This window comes from Geotrypetes seraphini, chromosome 9 (genome assembly GCF_902459505.1).
Source record: "Geotrypetes seraphini chromosome 9, aGeoSer1.1, whole genome shotgun sequence".
NCBI classification, from domain to species: domain Eukaryota; kingdom Metazoa; phylum Chordata; class Amphibia; order Gymnophiona; family Dermophiidae; genus Geotrypetes; species Geotrypetes seraphini.
The window spans coordinates 31,723,530-31,744,238 of NC_047092.1; the positions used below are offsets into that span (position 1 = coordinate 31,723,530).

General features: G+C 42.5%; 1 protein-coding gene across 1 annotated transcript in view; it reads right to left on the reverse strand.

Annotated features, from left to right (window-relative positions):
• The window catches only part of KCND2 (potassium voltage-gated channel subfamily D member 2), a 244,700-nt gene extending 233,437 nt beyond the window's left edge, over positions 1-11,263 (reverse strand). The window contains exon 1 of the mRNA XM_033958602.1: positions 9,733-11,263. Within this exon, the coding sequence (XP_033814493.1) occupies positions 9,733-10,844 (1,112 nt within the window). The 5' untranslated portion in view covers positions 10,845-11,263. The remainder of the gene's footprint in view (positions 1-9,732) is intronic.
• Positions 11,264-20,709: the final 9,446 nt, after the last annotated feature.

Below are 20,709 nucleotides of genomic sequence, written 5' to 3' on the forward strand. Positions count from 1 at the left end.
AAGTAGCACAGGAGAGAAACCAATCGACAGTCTTCCCACAAATTAGCCAATTCCAAGCTATTCATAGAAAGTTACTGTTCTCTATTCCGGCATATCCCCAATCTCACATAGTAAGTTTGCAACAAAAGAGGAAGAGCTTCTTTAGTTTTATTATTCTTTAAGTTCCGTTGAAAGTTTTAAGATCATAAGACTAACAAATGGTCAAACCAACTGTTTCTAGGGTTTGTTGAGATTCCATCCATACAAATGCATTTGTATGGATTGTTCCTACTGTGTGAAATTCTTTGCCCAAAATTATTCGGGTCAAGGTGACATTGAAAAAAATTTAAGATTTTAATGCAGACATATTTTTTTGAATTGGCATTTAATATTGTCCAATATGGAGTGTAAGATTTATTAGCACATTGGGTACTGGGGAACTGGGTTGGCCAGTTAGAAACAGGATACTGGGCTTAATGGACCTTCAGTCTGTCCTAGTATGACAATTTTTATGTTCTTATGTTTACATATATTTTTTTATTTCTCTTTTCCATTCCCTTTTGCGTGAATGATGTAGGTCTTTGCTACTCTATCTTATGGCATTCTTTCCTGTTTATGAATTTTGTTATTATTTTATAAACTGCCTATTTCTTGGTTGGCTAGGCCAGTGGTTCCCAACCCTGTCCTGGAGGACCACCAGGCCACTCGGGTTTTCAGAATAGCCCTAATGAATATGCATGGCGCAGATTTGCATGCCTGGCACCTCCATTATATGCAGATCTCTCTCATGCATATTCATTAGGGCTATCCTGAAAACCCAACTGGCCTGGTGGTCCTCCAGGACAGGATTGGGAACCACTTGGCTAGGTGGTATATCAAATTTTAAATACAGTGGTACCTTGGATTACGAGCATAATCCATTACAGGAGCATGCTCGCAATCCAAAATGCTCGTTTTATCAAAGCAAGTTTCCCCATAGGAAATAATAGAAACTCGCTTTGATTTCCCCCCTCCCCCCCCCCCGAGAACAGGCATTGCTCATTGCTCCCCTCGAAGGCCCCCCTTGTGATCTGGCACCCCCTTCTAATCCGGCACCCCCCCCCCGACGCGATTGGGCACCCCCTGCCGCTTCTTACCCTCATCTGGGCACCCCGAAGATCGGCCTCCTCGTCTGCTGGGCCTTGAGCATGCGCAGATGCTCAAGGCCCAGCAGACGAGGAGGCCGATCTTCGGGGTGCCCAGATAAGAGTAAGAAGCGGCGGGGGTGCCCAATCGGGGGGGGGGTGCCGGATCGTGGCGGGGGGGTGCCCAATCGTGTCGGGGGTGCAGGATCGTAGCAGGGGGGTGCCCGATCACGTTGGGGGGGTGCCGGATCGCGGGGGGGAGGGTGCCGGATTGCGGGGGGGGGGGGGCGCTTGTAAATCAAGCCATGCTCGGTTTCCGAGGCACCGATTTTGTAAATGTTTTGCTCGTCTTGCAAAACACTCGCAAACCGGTGCACTCGTAAACCGAGGTACCACTGTAACTGTAAACTTGAAGAATCTTGATAGATATCACAAGATAAAAAAATATTTTTTTCGGAATCATCTGACAACAAAGCACATTTTTCTAAATTAGTTTTTCACGCTGATTTCAGATCTATTATTAGTTTTTTTTTATCAGTCATGTAAACTTTTAAAGTTATGACTAATGTTAGTTTATAGCGTTTTAGCATATAGGGTTTTAAGAATTGCAGCATCAACTTAAAGAAATGTTGCAGTATCTTCGATCCAAAATCAAATAAGCACACAGCATAGCATAATTATACTGGACTGTGTCATTTAGCAACCAATATTTCTTCAAAAATGCTTAGAGTATGATTTCTTTTTCGAGTTGTGTCTGGATTGTCACGACACAACATCCAGCAGTAGTCAGCCATCATACTCTCATTCCAGAAACCTTGGTAGTTTTGCTCCATTAACTGAATGTCCTGGTGAAAATGTTCTCCTTGCTCATCACTCACCATACCAAGATTTTCCAGAAATAAAGTCAAGATGTGAGTGCAAAAAGTGTATTTTTAATGACATGCGACAGCCAAGTTTCTGATATGAGTCAAGGAGATTCTGAACTCCTTCCTTGTATGAAGGAGACTTATGGTTGCACAGAAAGCTTTCCACTAACCACTTGAATGTCTCCCAAGCTTCAAGCTCACCTGCTGAGAGTGATTGCTTAAAATCTTCATCCTGCACAATGGACTTGATCTGTAGGCCTATAAATATCCCTTCCTTCAGTTTTGCAGTGCTGATTTTTGAGAATTTCTTAACAAGATATTGAAAATTTGGTGAGTTTGCTTTACCCATGGCCTTCATCAATCCTAGTTGATATGAAGAGGTGGAAGAAATATTTTTTGAGGATCCACCAATGGCATAAATTTCACACTGCTTGTCCTTGAGTTATAGGTATCCCTCAGCTGCCAGACACGCTTAACATAATGTTCAGTTGTAGATCTGCTATCCCACAAGCACAGGAAACAGCAGTATTTAGTGAATCCTCCTTGCATTCCCATTAGCATGCCAATGACCTTTATATCACTACAGATGTTCCACTGGTGTGTTTTATAACTGATTGCATCTAGTAAATTCTTCAAATTCTCATAAGACTCTTTTAGATGAGCAGAATGGGCAATTGGTATACTTGGTTTTGAATTTCCATTGTGCGGTAACTTCTCTGTGAAGAATCAATGAAGAGACGCCACTCATCTGGACAATGCACTTGTGACAAATTCTTGAAGAGCCCGTTGATGTCATGACAAAAGCATGAGCCATTTACAGTGAAGAATGTTGTTAAGTTATAATACCTTTTTGTATAATAAGTTATATTAGCATCTTTTGCAAGTGAGTGCTTTTGCTTAAGCCTTGAAGCAAGAAGTAATGCTTTTTCTTTTGAAAGATTAAGATCACAAATAAGATCATTGAGCTCAGCTTGTGTAAAGGTCTCTGGTTCTGAATCTTCATCATTCACATAATCAGGATCAGATAATGGATTATGACCAGCTGCTGCATCATCCATTCTTCATCACGTTCCACAGAAGCAAGTCCATCTTGTGTAGGTACAGGGACAGACAGTAAGTCATAAGGAACAAGCCTAATAGCAGAATCCAGAGTAGGATATATAATTTTGTGCTTAGTTTTAGCTGAGAATCCACTTGTGTTCACAAGGCAAAAGTAGCAATCTTTAATATGGTCTTGCGGTTCCCTCCATATAATTGGGATTGCAAATGACATCACTGCCTTTCGTTGATTGAGCCAGTCACAAAGTCTGTTGGAACAACTGGTACAGATGATATGTGGAGCCCAAGACTTACCCTGGTCACCCAGAGGACAACCAGAGTACAATTTGTATACCTTCTTTAGATCTACGGTAATTGGGCGACATTGTGCTTTCGTCGTGAATGAACCACAGACATAGCAGAAACTATCTGGATGATTAGTATGATGTTTTGGCATGATAATGACTGATATTAATCACTGTCTGTAGCATAAAAAAACAAAGGCAACTGTCATTAACCCTCCTTATACGTTTATCCTATAAATGCATGATATATCGTCCAATTAACGTTTATAATAATATATAATGAGCCTCATTACAGAAATGTGACATGCTAGTAAAAAACTAAACACAGATTTGAAATCAGCATGAAAAATACTACAAAACCCACCCAACATTAATTCTGATGAAAAAGATATGTTGACCTGTTTATTTCTTTACAGTACCAGCTGGTGACAACAAAGGTGATTTTAGAAAGTTCACAAATCTTAAACCCAATCTCTGTACCTGATTTTCCAGCCTGTCAATTTTATGGAGAGCACTTCTACAAAGGAAAACCTATGTGAAGTCTATTCTATAAAGGAAATCAGGCACCTACTTTCCTTTATAGAATACTAGCATGACTGAGCATATATATGTATGTGTTGTTAGGTGTGAGCAGTTATGACAGCGACACAGCTGTTGTAAATGCTCTCTCTAGATTTGGGAGATAAGTACATAATTTACATGTGTAAATGTGTGAGCCTCATCCAAACTACTCCCATCTAAATGACCACATGCAAATTATGTGATATCAAAAATACAGTATATGCACAGTTACATAATACTGCACAGTTGGATTATTGTAATTTAAGCAGTGTGCAAATGTTAGTGGTCACTTGAGAATTACTCCCATAAAGGACAATTCTGTAATCTAGATGCCTTCATTTACACACCCCTTGCATGCATATATCTATAGAATGGCAGCACTGTAGCTCTAACCACTAGGCCACTCTTTCTTGATAATTCTTTTCACTCAGTGTAAATATTTGCAATGTATTTTGGTATATGGAAACTTTATATTCAGTTGAAGTAGTCATTTTTATTTATCTAATATCTTAAGAAATGAGTTAAACTATCTAAGTACACACACAAACACATTTAGCCTACCCTGAAAATTAAAATTCTTTGAATTTCTTTTTTTTTTTTTTAAATACTTCAGAATATGCACCCCTTGATTTACTAACAAGAATTTGAAGAGGACATATTGTTGCTTCTTTTGGGAACAATAAACTGCAATACCTTCAATCTACAAAAAGTAATTTGAAAATCCATTTAACCAATTTTGAGTGCAGACACCACCAGAGACACTCTTTCAATTTTCAACAATAATTGACTAGACATCTAGGTTCTATGAAAAAATGTATTAAAACTCACACCTGGAATTTCTTCAAACTAAATAGCAGTAGTTTATTAGACTTGTTATGTTTATCGATTCATATATAGTTCAATAGAAGGAGTGGGTGGTACAAGGCAAGATCTCCTTAGGAACACAAAGTGAAGGCATCTTAAAAATAGATATGTTCCCCCTGTCCAAGAGGGTGGGGCTCAAGCAGAGATCTGGAAGTTAAAAGCCCTCTGGCAGAACAGAACAGGAAGGCCTCCAATGAGGATCCTTCCAGGGTGTTATGATTTTCAGCCCTTATACAGATACTACCCTCCCTCATATTCAATTGGCAGTACTTTGACTGCCTGCATTAAACTCGGATATCCAATGCCAAGCCATTTCCAGAGACAGGCACTGAATATCTGGGATCTTTTGGGCTGCTAAACTTATCTGGTTAAGCTGATTCTGTAGTTGACCAGCTAAGTTATCCAACAGTTAAAGACAGGACTATTACTTATGTGCTCTGATTTATCCACTATTTTTATCCAATCTGACACTGGATATCTGCGCCTAATCAGATATGTCATATAAATGCACAAGAAACAAGCAGATTTCAGTTGAAAGTAAGCTCTGGAATGAAGGATCATAGGATGAGGGTGAAATGGGGCAGTTGCAAGTGTAACCTTAGAAAATATTTTTTAATGGAAGTGGTAATGGAGGTAGTAGAGATGGAGGAGATGAGGACAGCCACTGAATTTAAGAACAGAGGATCTCTGAGAGAGAAGATAAAACACAGCTGGAATAGATAGGGTGGACTGGGAAAACTCTATGGTTTTTGTTGTCATTTTCTGTTTCTATGGATAAGCTACATGTTTAGTTTGGGCCTAATTAGCGGTCATTAAATAGCAGGCTGAAATAAACAACTAGTGTGGTCACCATGCCAGTACTATCTAGATCAGGGGTGTCCAACCTTTTGGCTTCCCTGGGCCGCATTGGCCAAAAAAAATGTTTCTGGGGCTGCACAAACTTGCAAACACTGCAGCAAGACAGAGGTGGGAGCCAGCAACACAGTAAACACTCGGGGGCAGCAGAGGAAAACACTGCATTGCTCTCGACCGGGGCCGCACAAAATACCTCACTGGGCCGCTTGCGGCCCTCGGGCCGCAGGTTGGACACCCCTGATCTAGATATTTAACAATGATGATTATACATATAGTGACACTGATTATCCAGATTAAATTAAATGTTGACGCCACAATTTAAACTTAAGCCAGTTATTACATTGGTTGAAACCTTTCCTTTATACTTCTACTTTATACTTTCTTTTTTCTATTTTTTCTGTCAAACCAATGATCAATGAATTTAATACAAGAAGGAAAGTGATATGGCATATATTTTAAAGAGAGGGTTTTGAGCAATCCTAACTTTTTATTGTCTTATTTTGTAGGACAAATTGCAAATGGACTACAATGAAACTTAGAAAATGTTATTAGAAAAGGATTATTTAGTCTACCCAGATTCATCATTTGTTTCACTTTTGTTTGCTGATTGCTATTTCTTCACCACTCCAAAAGTATTTGGTCATTGAATTTCTACAATAAAACTGCACGATTCTGTATTTGTATTAAAACATCTTTGTCATACCTCATCTACAGAGATACTTTCCCTACTAATCCTTCTCAAATGTCAATTATAAAGACAAAGAGGACTATAATAAGCACCGATTCCTATGCCACTCCTTTTGGCTTACCCAAGGGAAACCTATCTTACTAACATTCTCTAAGGGATCCTTTTAGTGTGCGCTAAAAATGCTAGTGCACCTTAGTAAAAGGAGCCCTAAGTCTTTTCATTTCAAAAGTATCTTTTCAAAAACGGAGGCATATTTCCCCTTTAATACAACCTAAACTAATCACTATTTAGTTTGTCACTTACAAAGCACAAGTTAAGCATTTTCTCATAATGCAAAACTTAGCCAACTAGCTCTTCATAAATGCAACATGGTATCATATAGCATTCTACTGGCTGAGAGATCAGAATTAAATCAGTTAGCTAAAGTTCCTAACCTAGCAGATGGTCAAAGAGCAGATAATTAAAGTAGAAAATGAACATGGGTTGTGCATGAGAAATGGCTTCAAGCCTGGAACATTCCTTGCCAACTGGGCTGTCACATTAATGACAGTACTGTTACAGAGCCATCCGGCCTCAATTGTCAGTGGGAGCAAGACATTTGATGCAGATCCTATTAAAAGCAATCTAGCAACAAGAAGAAAGGAAAATACAAAAGAATACCAGAATAAAAAGAAACATATTCATACTTACAGTTTAAACTCTAGGAACTACAGAAATGATAACCATTAATAGTTCTGTTCTGCATTTTTATCTTGGCTTCATTATCTAGGCAAATCTAAAACAATTTGAATTGGTAATTTTAATGACAAAAAGGCAGGTTGGGCTTGATTTTTTTTAGAGTCGCTTCCACAAAGAATGGAGGAAAGCCTTAAAGAAGCAGGTCCACTATGAAAATAAAACACAAAAGTTTCTTGTTTCAGCACCATGAACTTGTTCCATAGAGTGAAACGGAACAGTCTGTCAGTACCATGGACAGGTCACCAAGCAATCAATAATCTTGGAAACCACAATGGAACATAGCTTTGAAATCAAATCATTATATTTCCTTCATTGTTAAAGATTAAAATGATTGCTTATTGTTTGTAACTATATGAGCATTACTGTATTATCAGAAAATGAATAAAAAATTAATATTACTAAACGAATCTAGTGACTTTCATGCAGGATAGCGGATACAATGCTTTGTATCCAATCCTTTGTCCAGTCAGACTGAGGAAGCTGCAAAGTATTTCCTAGGAATAATGTAAAGGCCTTTCAGTCATCAAACAATAGCCACAAGTTAGTAACCAGATCTAGGATATATTTTGTCTCACAGTGGGAACCACAGCCTTGTGTACCCAATCTGAAGATAGTTGTTGTTGTTATGATTGACTAAACAGAAGCATGACAGAATTAAAAACAGAGAATCCCATCTCCTATGAAATTGTTGTCCATGAAGGCTCAAGTTGTCATATACCAGTAAAGGTCAGTTTTGATTGACTGAAAGACTAAAGGAGAACATGGGAAGTGTTGGTTTAAAATAATATTTGTAACTTAACTGGGCTATGTGTTGTTACATATTTGATCATCATCATTTAGTTTGTGATCATACCTTCTGGCAAGCTACATTTCTAGTCTTCTGTTCTTACAAATACAGTACTGTACTTGTTTTTATGCACTTTTTGCAAAGACTGCATTAAGCAAAGACAGTGTCCAAATGCAAAGCAGCACATTACATATGCTGTTCTGTTCACAAATGAATGGGGAAATATCTTCATAGAAAAGCCTACAAGACACACTTAAAATTTATGTGTGCTTCTAAAAGAAGCACATTTGTATATCTTAAGTTTTAATCATTATCTGAAGCTTAAAGAAAGCTCAAAGGGAATGTGAGAGAATACTTTTTCTCTAAGGGTGTTGGACTAGGAACAAACTTCAAGCAGAACTGATAAGAGCCAAACAGCAATAAAATTTAAGCATGCATAGAATACTTAATGGCAGAGGGTTAGAAAAGACCATTGCTTGATTAAGACATATGACAAGTCAGCATAAATGGGCAAAATTTGAGAACCAAGTGATCATTTTCTGCTTACATCTGCTATATCTCATTATGGCCCTTGTTTTTCATCTGGATAGGTTATCTAATTTTGTCACCTGTATACAAGCCAATTGAGTACAGAAGTGACTAAAGTGTTTTAAAATGTAAATTGATTTTCACTCTGATAGGATAAAAAAAGAGAGCATGTCTCGTACATTGCAGTGTCAGCCTTTGTCACAAAATCAGTACTTCTAAATTGCAATGTATTATTAGACAGGATAAAGCTAAGTGAAATTATTAATGAATTTCCACCTTCATTTCAGGTCATTCTAAAGTGCTCTTAACTTCTTAAACAAATGCACTTCTCATGTTCACTCTTCTCTACAAAATTAATAGTTGAATCATCAGATCAATAACATATACTTATTCAGGACCATTGTAATTACTGTATCCTTAAAACTCTGTAGAGCAATCCAGAGCAATTTATTATGAGATCAAAACATAGTATTCAAATGCAATCAAAGAAAGATAGTACAGATAACAATAAACAGATTTAATTATGAAAACATATATTTTTTGATTTAAAAAATGGTCCCCTAAGTGTTTTGAATTTCCTAGTCTAGTGCTTTCTTGAATTCTCTAGTATTTTTTTTTTAAAGTTTTTGTTTGATTTATATTTTATTCTTACAGAAGCAATAAGATCAGGACCTCATAAATTTAATGTAGGATGACCTTGAAAAAGCCAAGCTCTCTATTTGTTTAAAGACAAAACTGCAGGATAATATGAACATTTTCTGAATCCTATCACATATGGTAAAAACCACAAAGGTTTAAGCAACAGATGCCAGTACTTAAACGCAACAAGTTACTATCAAAGTGGGTGTCTCTCCATAAAAGCCAAAGCTCTTCTGGCAGCAGTGTACAGGGAAAGCCTCACTCTACATCCCTCAAGTAATCTAAATTGCCACCAGACACAGTCTAACTTCAGGTAGCCTAAAAACATCATCAGTTCACCCCTGGTACAGGAGAGAACAGATCAATGCCGTTCAAGAAAAGCAACCTCAAAACACTGTACTAATCATCAATGGTGCACAAAATTTCTGGGAGAGCAAAAAAATTCCTCCACACCTGTTGCATAAATAAACTTGAGTCAACAAAGTTACACAGATATAGCTGCTACTGTACTTTCCAAGATGCACTAAACGCCCCCCTCCCCCGGCCTAAACTGACATCTACCAACAGAAAGCAGGTTGCTAAGGCGTTTTTGTTTTTTTTAAAGCCAGCTCCTCCCCGCCTCCTTCTGACAGGCGCAAAAACTTGAAAGCAGACACAAAGCAGAGTTGGAAAAGAAAATGGCGGGAATCTCACCCAGCTCCGTGAGGCGCAGGGATACACCAAAGCAAGGTCCCAGACACGAGGGCGCACGGACACCTACCCCAGGGTCGTCATGGTGACGATGGTGTACCAAAAGGAGGCCGGGATGCTGGTGAACTTGCTGCTGGGGGAGCCCTTCTCGGCGTAGAACATGACGGTGGCAAAGATGATGATAGCCATGGTAAGGGAGAAGAGGAGGAAGCCGAGCTCGGAGGCGCAGCTCTTCAGCGTGTAGCCCAGGATGCGCAGGCCCTGCGAGTGGCGCGAGAACTTAAAGATGCGGAAGACGCGAAAGACCCTGAGCGTGACGAACGCGCCGCTGACGTCCTCGTTGTCCGTCATGACCAGGCCGATGTAGTAGGGCATGATGGCCACCACGTCGATGATGCTCATGACGCTGCGCACGAAGCGGTAGCGGCTGGGCGCGGCCGCCAGGCGCAGCAGGTACTCCACGGTGAAGATCATGACGCACGCCGTGTCGAGGCAGAAGAAGGCCACGGCGTAGCGCTCGCCGCACGGCAGCTCGCGGGGCGCGCCGGGGCCCCGGCCGCAGGGCACCGTCTCCACCACGTTGGCGATGACGGAGACGGCGATGAAGAAGCCCGTGACGTAATAGAAGACCAGGGCCATCGTGCTGGTGTGCGGGTTCTCGAAGGCGCGCCACATGGTCTCGCGCGCCGACAGGCTGGGCAGGGGCCCCTCGGCGGAGCCCTCGTTCTCCGCGTCGTCCAGCAGGCGCTCGGCGTTCTCGCGCCGCCGGTCCTTGTACTCCTCGTAGCAGCAGTCGCCGATGATCTCCGGGACGATGCCGAAGAAGGCCAGCTCCTCGTCGTAGGCCGAGATGCACTCCTGGCGCGGGTAGTGCAGCTTGCCCGTGCGGTAGAAGTTCAGGATGTGGCGGAAGATGTCCGGGTCGCGGTCGAAGAAGTACTCGCGCGTCTCCTCGTTGAAGAAGAAGTCGCGCTCCGTGCTGCCCAGCAGCGTGTCCGGGTAGCGCTCCAGCGTGTTCTTCCACGTCTGGAAGCGGGTGCCGCTCACGTTCAGCACGATCAGCGCGTCCCGGCTCCGCTTCCGCTCCCGCGGCGGGGCCGGCATGGGCGCGCTGGCCACCGGCATCCAGCCGATGGCCGCCGCCCGGGCGAAGGGCAGCCACGCCGCCACCCCCGCGGCCATGGCCACGACGGCGCCCGGTCGCTCGGCCGGAGAGCCCCCCTCCGAAATCGGTGCGCGGTGGTCACGGCGGGCGACCTGGCGATCGCGGCCGCTAGCCCGAAGAACTGTCGGCGCGGCTTTGAAGACGAGAGTGATCGCGGCTGTGGGACGACGCCAGAGTCTCCATGTGGGGGTTTTTTTGCACAGAGTTCGCTTCCCGGGCTCCTCAGAGCTTAACGAGCTCGTGGCACATGCAGGCGCCGCTCTTCCTCTCTGCGCTGCCTTCCCGCATCCTCCTCTCGGGTTCGGAATTTGGGTAAATTGAATTCCTCGGCGCTTTTTTTCACGTTTTTCTCGTCAACGACCTGTTAACAGAGGCTTGCCTTGCAAAAAACACAATCCATTGCAGCAGGTTTTATAGCACCCCCGATGGGGTTCGACTTTCTTTCCCCCCTCCCTCCCTCTTATTCAAATATATAGTTCTTATCTTCCGTGAGTTAACCGAATCCACCGGGCTCTCACTTTTTTTTTACAGTTCGCCATCGAGAAGGTTAACGGTGGGCATCCATCCCCCCCTGCCCCGGGGAGCAGCCTCTCCGGATAGTCCTAGCTTCCACCGAGACGCTCGCTTCCGAAAGGCGTAGAAGGGAACAGCTGTGCCCCCTCCCACCCAGAAGAGCAGCAACAAGTCCGACGACAACGCAATCGACCCCCTCCCTCCCCCCCACTCCCTTGGCAACTTCGCGGCACGCGGGGGGCTGCTGCGGCTGGTGCAGAGCTCAGGCTGGGCTGGAGCGCGCGAGTGCCCGGGAGGCGGCCGCTGCGGGGGAGGGAGGGCGGAGGCGACAGCAGCGCTGGGGCTGTCCTCGGCGCCCGGTCCACAGGGTGGGCTGGCTCTCGAGCCGCGGGTTCGGGAAAGCTACAGGCTGCTGGAAACTCTTCGCCCGAATAAACGTCCGATCATCGATGGGGGGGGGGGGGGGAGACGGAAAACGTTTGGCGGAGCGTCACGCAGCAGTCGGCAAAGCGGAGCAACCAGCTAGTGCCCCCTCCCCCCCTTTCAACAGAGGGAGGAGGCGAATGAAGTTGCGGGGATTGCGAAAATGCGCTTGCGAGTGGAAATTTACCAATATTGCTGCAGGCGTGTGCACAGTTTGCCCTTTTAATTATGCCATAGTGAGAATTTGTGTACTGCACCGGACTTTATTTAGTCGGCAACTGATGGGTGGCTTCGACGTGCCGCTTGGTGTCAATGTTTCTCCCGTACGGCCCCCTTATTGCCGCTAGAGGGCGCGTCGATTAAGACGTTAATTCTTTTCCTTGCTCGCTTTCAATTGCGTGAAAGGAAGGCAAATATAGTCAGGCGAGTTTCTATTATTAGGATCAAAAGCGGCCCGATACAGTTTAGGGGGTGGGGGAAATAATGCATTTCTGAAACAAAACTCTAGCTCTTTAAAGAAATAGCAATGGGCTAGATTTACTGAAGCCTGCTACCATATTTTAAGCTCACGCATACCATTCATGTGATTCTTAGTAAATTTTCCCCTTGCAATAAAATGATAAGTAACGCTATTTAATGCACATTCTTTCTGCTGGAGGCTCCCCGCACCTATTTGTGCTGTCTTGCCTAGTTGGATTGTGGACTTTTCCTGGCTGGGATTACATGAATGTACAGCGCAACATGCGCCTTTCAGCATTACAGAAATGATAAGTAGTAGTTGAATCCCCTAAGGTAGTAGCATACTTTAGTAAATCTGGTAGTATCCAAGAGAACATGCATTATTTTTGCAACCTATTTACTAACTTCTGCTAAGGTATTGCAGTAACTACATCTTAATTGCAGCCATAACAGCTAATGCAGCTTAGTAAATAGGTACTTTATATTTCGCAGTATCCAATAATATTAATCAACTACAGGTAATAAAACCCTCCATGATATATTTTACAAATAGAGAGCCTCTTTCAATTTTGAGAGGAAGGGGAGAAAGTATTAATCTACAAAATGCATACAAAATGCAATGTAAGTACATTTGGCAATGAAAAAAAAAATATATATATATATATACTGTATATACATGACTTTGAAGATATTGAATATTTAGTGTGCACAGACTGAAAATCACTAGAAATATTAATTTTACAAAGAGCACATAAAAACATAATAAAACATTCTGGACCAAGTAGTCTAGGACTCCAAGTCATTTGTAGATTGACTGTTGGTTGGAAAGATAATAATAAATTATATTGAGGAAAAAACTGCCTCAGTTCATAGCCTTTAAGTCTTTTTTTGGTAGCAGAATGAGAAGCCTGCCATGAATTTGCTTTTAAATGTCATATGCTTTACAAATATTGTACACTATAGCATTTTCCCATCAAGGAAGATGGCCATCCCCTTGCATTAAGGCATTACTTTAATACTAGGTTAATTGCATAAAGGCAACCAGTAATGGCCCTCTGTCTTTGCCTGCGATGTGCGGTGCCCCTCTTAGTGTGGAATCGAAAGTGACGGAGGGGCATTACTGATTTTCACTTTTTTCCTTTTATCATTCGGTATATGCATATTGAAATACAGGAATAAGCATTGAAGACTGAATACTTATACAAACATCATCTTGTCATAAATTCAGACTTCTGAGGCAGGCCCGTCGAGGGCCAAAACACGATTGTGTTGAGTCTTTCTATTCAATAAATGAGATTGAACACCAATCAGTCACCTGAGAGTACCCAAGAAAGGGACTTGGGGGTAATGGTGGACATGACAATGAAGCCGACGGCACAGTGCACAGCGGCCGCTAAGAAGGCAAACAGAATGCTAGGCATAATCAAGAAGGGTATTACAACCAGAACGAAAGAAGTTTTCCTGCTGTTGTATCTGGCGATGGTGCGTCTGCATCTGGAGTACTACGTCCAATATTGGTCGCCATACCTTAAGAAGGATATGGCGATACTCGAGAGGGTTCAGAGGAGAGCGACACATCTGATAAAAGGTTTGGAAAACCTTTCATATGCTGAGAGATTGGGAAAACTGGGACTCTTCCCTGGAGAAAAAGAGACTTAGAGGGGATATGATAGAGACTTACAAGATCATGAAGGGCATAGAGAGAGTAGAGAGGGACAGATTTTTCAAACTTTCGAAAAATAGGAGGACAAGAGGGCATTCGGAAAAGTTGAAAGGGGACAGATTCAAAACGAATGCTAGGAAGCCCTTTACCCAACGTTTGGTGGACACCTGGAATGCGCTTCCAGAGGGCGTAATAGGGCAGAGTACAGTACTGGGGTTCAACAAAGGATTGGACAATTTCCTGCTGGAAAAAGAGATACAGGGGTATAGTTAGAGGATTACTGCACAGATCCTGGACCTGTTGGGCCGTCTCGTGAGCGGACTGCTGGGCACGATGGACCTCAGGTCTGACCCAGCGGAGGCATTGCTTATGTTCTTATGTTCATTGTTTTCCTTCTACTTATCACTTATATAGTGCTGAAAGGTGTACGCAGCACTATACATTTTGAAATCAGTCCTTCTATACTAGCATTCTTCAGTGCAAGCCTTGAGGGTCAGAGGTGCCCATTCATACTTTGATTCTTCCCTCTCTCCTTGAAGAATGACACTTAAAAAAGTCCGCCTTCTCAGCAAAACTTTCTTTAGATAATCCTTTCAGTTAGCCCAAAAGTTTATGAGGACTGTTCAAACTTCCCTTAAAAAAGAATGCTGTCAGAAATCACTCCAATTTATAAATTCCTTTTCTGAGGAATGCCAGAGATCATCTCAAAAGAGAGATGACAAAGCAGAGAGTTCAATCCATGGCTACAAAGTGGACCAGTTCAAGTTTTCTTCCTTTAAAATCACCCAAAGCTCCAGGGTAACTTCCTTGTATTCTAGGTCCCATATGTCTCAAAATCAAGTAACAAAAAGAAAAGCACATAGGAATTAGGTAGAGCAGAAAGCAGTTCCAGTTTGCTCTGCGCTGTATAGTGATCAAATGCTACCAAACAAATTCTTAACTTTTACTATTAGTCCAAGGTAAGTAATGTTCATATCAATCTTTACAACAGTCTTTTAAGCATTAGATGGTTAGGCAGGCATCTCCCTCTTATAATTTACTGACTCACTGCAACCACCCACTTTGCCTTTACCTTTAGCATAAGGAATGACATTGTTGGCTTCAAAAGAAGTCCATGTCCTCTAGATCCTCAGTTCCTCTGGAGTCAAGTTCAGCCCACTCCATAGATTCAGGACTGGACTCCTCCTTTTCTGTTTCTGTGAAAACTATCCCCTCCCCCAGCTCGGGGGAGGAGGGAGAACAGGTGTAAGACCCTGGCTCATCTGACTTTCCCTGGTCAGGTAGTATAGCATTGATTCCTTACCCATGGAATTGGACTTACCTCCACAGAGGCTCCCCCTGGTGCTTAGAAGGGGAAACTACAGAAAGCAAATAGGTATTAATCCTTCCCTTTATTTGGGATTGATCTTCCAGGATTTCCCTTGAATGCCTATGATATCCCAAACCTTTTAGAGATACCGAGGGAAAAGAGGTGGTTCAGGTCTCCCCCCTCCTCCCAGATCGTTACAGTATATAGCACTGCAAACATCCAGTAGTGCTATAGAAGTGATTAGTAGTGAACTTACACACAGTATTTTTCTAAATGGACAATTTTGTGCACATAATTTTGATTCCATACAGAAAGGCATTTAAAATTAACCCCAGTGCCAAAGATCTGTCTAAACTCAAAGTGGCATGAACTGTAAGTATTGGCACACTTTCATTTTATACTAACATACAAATATATAGTAGAGAGAAAAGAGATTTTGTGGAGTAAGCCACAAAAGAGGGTTTACTTATTACCACAAAAGAGTGGTTACTTATTTTGTGAAACAGAACACCTCAATTGCACATCTTAGCTTTTGTGATATGTTTTACTAGTACCAAATAGCACCAATCCCCATTAAGCCATCTTATCATTAACCAAAACAAACCTGTAAGTTGTAGATGGATATGAATATTTAATGTTCTATGAATGAATTTACAGTGCTTGGAGATCCAGCAGTAACTCGCTCTAAACATATTGCTGCAGGGCTGTCGGTTAAGATTTGCCTCTTTGCGGATGATACCAAAATCTGAAATAGAGTAGACACCCTGGATGGGGTGAATAACATGAAGAAAGACCTGGTGAAGCTTGAATAATGGTCTGAAATTTGCCAGCTAAAATTTAATACTAAGAAATGCAATGTCATGCATTTGGGCTGCAAAAACCCGAGGGAATGGTACATTTTAGGGGGTGATGAACTTATGTGCACGACAGAAGAGCGGGACTTCCATGTGATTGTGATGATCTTAAGGTGTCCAAACAGGTTGAAAAGGTGACGGCGAAAACGAGAAGGATGCTAGGATGCATAGGGAGAGGTATGACCAGCAGGAAAAAGGAGGTATTGATGCTCCTGTATAAGACTTTTGGTGAGACCTCAACTAGAATATTGTATACAATTCTGGAGGCTGCACCTTCAAAAAAAAATATAAAAAGGAAGGAGTCGTCTAGAGGAAGGCTACTAAAATGGTATGTGGTCTTCATCATAAGGCGTATGGGGACAGACTTAAAGATCTCAATATGAATACTTTAGAGGAAAGGCGGGAGAGGGGAGATATGATAGAGAATTTTAAATACCTACGTGATGTAAATGCGCACGAGTCAAGCAATTTGAACGGAAGCTCTGGAATGAGAAGGCAAAGGGTGAAATTAAGAGATTATAGGCTGAGGAGTAATATTAAGATAATCACATGTATTTTTTTATTGCTTTCCTAAAGCTGAGGAGTACTTCGAGGGATCTGATCTGCGGGAACAGCTGGATCCAGTGATTCGGTATGAAGTGGGAGTAGGAAAATCGTTAGGCGGTTTGTAGTTGAGGCGTTTTGAGGCATATTTCATCCTGGGAGCAGAGGGACCTGTTTGGCACGTATTTTTATTTTATTTATTCAATTTTCTATACCATTCTCCCAAGGGAGCTCAGAACGGTTTACATTCATTTATTCTGGTACTCAAGCATTTTTTCCTGTCCCGGCGGGCTCACAATCTACTTAATGTACCTGGGGCAATGGGGGGATTAAGTGACTTGCCCAGGGTCACAAGGAGCAGCGTGGGTTTGAACCCACAACCTCAGGGTGCTGAGGCTGTAGCTTTAACCACTGCGCCACATACTCCCATCTGTATGGAGGAAGCTTTGCTATCTTGTCCGGCGCCATGTCGTGCAAACATTTGAACGCTAGCATCAAGCCCTTGAAGACACAACATTTGGCCATGGGCAACCAGTGAGCTGATGATAGAGCCTGGAAGACAGGATCTTGGGCATGGAAGTTTTTTAGAAGTCTGATTGAAGACCATTGAATAGAGCATTGCAGTAGTCTGTGCGGGAAAGGACTAAGGCATAGAGTAATTGGGTGAAGTCAGATTCAGAGAAGCAGTTCCTTATTTTTTGGAGTTGACGTGGGTAGTAAAATGAGGAGGATACCACCTGAGAGATATGGTTGGAAAGCGACAGGTTATATTCGAGGAGCATTCCTAGTCTGTGTGCTTGGTCCTTTGCAGTTAAGGTAGTCGAGTTTCAGCAGAGCGAGGGATGGGCATGGTCGCAGTGTTCTTTGCGGATCCAAAGGAGTTTTGTTCTGGAGGTGTTTAGTTGCAATTCGTTGGCGGTGACCAGTTTTTTTATTTCCGAGAGGCATTTTAGGAGTTTTATGATCAGGCTTCACAGTTTTCTCTTAGCAGTAGGTATAGTTTGATGTCTGCAAAGGAGTGAATCTGTATTATTATTAACATCTTTACTTTTTTATTTTAATTTAATATTTTAATGGTTTTAGGGCATCTTTTTTATTTATCTTTATTCATTTTAAAACTTTCAATAAGTGTGATACAATATACAATCAATTTCATTTAACATTACTTAAAACTCTTATAAAATTCCTTCAAAAACAATTACCCTCCCTCCCCTACCATCATTTCTTCATTCAAAGACCTTAAATATCCCATCCTCCCCCTCCCCCTCCCTCCCAGCATAGGAAAAGAAAAATATTATCAATCATTACAGTATTTTTCTAATGTTCCCCAAACCATCCTAAATTTCTTTAAATACCCCTGCTGCATGGCCAAAATATGTTCCATTTTGTAAATGTGACATAAAGAATGTTACCAAAAGGTATCATTTAAACGATCACAATTTTTCGTAATATGTTGAATGGCAACCCCTGTCATGATGAGTAAGAGTTTATTATGATTAGATGATATTTGACTCAACTCTCATTGACATACCAAATAAAATAGTATCATATGATAATGCCACCGGATTTTCTCATAGAATATTAACTAAGGTGCGCTAGCGTTTTTAACGCACGCAGGAAATTACCGCACACTACATTGCATGCTACGTAGCTAGAACTAACACCAGCTCAATGCTGGCGTTAGCGTCTAGTGCGCGCGGCAATGGAGCGTGCGCTATTCCGCGTGTTAATGCCCTAACGTAGCTTCATAAAAGGAGCCCTTGGTGTCCCCCGATGAAGATGCTGAAACTTGGACCCTTGGGATATTCTCATAATAAAGGTTACCTATTGGTTGATTAGATCATCTCCTTTGCCTTTCTCCTTATCTTGTTCCTAATTTTAGTCGCAGTCGTTCGCCTGCATCTAAACCTAAGCACAGATACCCTTCCTCTTTAACTATGCACATAACTTAATGAAATGCCTCCCATCAGTGGCATGGCAAGGGTGAGTGGTGCCTGGGGTGGTGGAGTCCCCACCTCTCCTTCCCCGCCCTCCACCCCGCCTCTTCCCTGTACCTTTTTAACTTTGGCGTGTGCAGCCACCAACTTACTGCCCACGTTGACGTTGACTTCGGCACTCTCGCTGATGTCACTTTCTAGGCACGGGTCCCAGAAGGGACGTCAGAGCGCCGAAGCCAACACGGGTGGCAAGTTGGTGGCTGCTTGTGCTGAAGTTATAAAGGTATGGGGGAAGGGAAGGGGGAGGACTGGGAAGCGGGTGGAAAGGAGGAAGGGTTACGGTGCCCCGAGGAAGATGGCGCCAGGGGTGGATCATCCCATCACCCCCTGCCCTTTACTACGTCCATCCGCCCATGACCTGACCATTTCTGTGCCCCTTTTTTTTGACTCATAAAATTTATGTGTGGATCCCATGCCTAAATTTACCCACATACGGTAACTTGTAATTGATTCTAATTAGTTCCAATAATTGCTCATTGAAATGCCAATTACTGGAATTAATTAGCTTGTTGCTCAATTAACTTGCGTGCACAAATTAGGGTATGCAAGCCAATGCACACATAGGGCTCCTTTTACAAAGGTGCGCTAGGGCCTTAACGCGTGCAATAGCACGCATTAAATTCCCAAGTGCGCTAGGTAGATTTTTGGCTACCGCGCGCTATAGTGCTATAGTGCGCGCGCTAAAAACTCTAGCGCACCTTTGTAAAAGGAGCCTATAGTTTTCCACGCTTCTTTTTTTATACTGCAGATTCATTTTTGCACGTAAGAGGCGATGCGTGTACAACTTTATTACACTTCAGCCAAATGATCCCTTTGTACATTGCGATTTGATTTCTCACCTTTCCAAACCTGAATTCCTTCTCCAGCATGGCACCGCCATGCCTTTCTTTGCGTAGCCTTTTCCGAGACTGCCAGTCATGACAAGTTGTATGAGTGTTAGATATGTTATTTTGTTTTACTGCGCTTCAATCCACTCAACTGTAATGGAGTAATCATGATCGTAGCAGTGCTCCTTGTTCAATAGAAGCCATGCTCGGAAGCGGCAATGGGGGTCCACCCCGGAGATAAATCCTAACAAGTTTGTCAGGTAATATGATTCTAAAGTATGCTGCAAAGAGAAGGGTGCTATATCAATTTAAATTTTTATTATTTTTAGCACAGATGTGACATAGTTTCATCCTAGCTGCTAGCTGATGCCTATCAAACATTTTTCACTTGGCTGCACTAAGGCTCGCATTTGAATTAAAGTCTTCAAAAGCTAAAAGAAAGAACACAAGTCTGTATTTCAGATGTCGTTTTCTATTCCTTTTTCCTTTCTCTTTTCTTCCTGTAATCTTATCTAGTATTCTCTGTTTCATACTCCTTGCCTTATGATAGATCTGTAAAGTATAAGACGAGGGCAGAGTTTCTGGGTGGATCACAGTGTACCCCATCTGGTCTTAACATTAACTATTAAGGATGCACCCATCTCTTTATAGGAAGCTATTACCATTGTTGGTGTGCTATTCCCTCTAAGCTGATTGGGAGTCCTCCAGGTATAGTCCTGTCAGTGTGTGTAGGGGGGAGGGGGGGACAGGCATGTTCTGCAGGATTCCAGGGAATCCTATGTCTAGAGCACAGTGTCTAGAGCAGTGTATCGCAAACTGTGTGCCGCGGTAAGATTCTGGGTGGGCCGCGAGATGCCAACGAGGAGGAGAGGCGCTAGAAAAGGTTCAAAGAAGAGCGACCAAGATGATAATGGGGAGATATGACTGAAGTTTACAAAATCCCGAGTGGAGTAGAACGGGTACAAGTGGATCGATTTTTCACTCCGTCAAAAATTATAAAGACTAGGGGACACTTGATGAACTTACAGGGAAATACTTTTAAAACCAATAGGAGGAAACTATTTTTCACTCAGAGAATACTTAAGCTCTGGAACGCGTTGCTAAAGGTTGTGGTAAGAGCGGATAGCGTAGCTGGTTTTAAGAAAGATTTGGACAATTTCCTGGAGGAAAAGTCTATAGTCTGTTATTGAGAAAGACATGGGGGAAGCCACTGCTTGCCCTGGATTGGTAGCATGGAATGTTGCTACTCCTTGGGTTTTGGCCAGTTACTAGTGACCTGTATTGGCCACTGTGA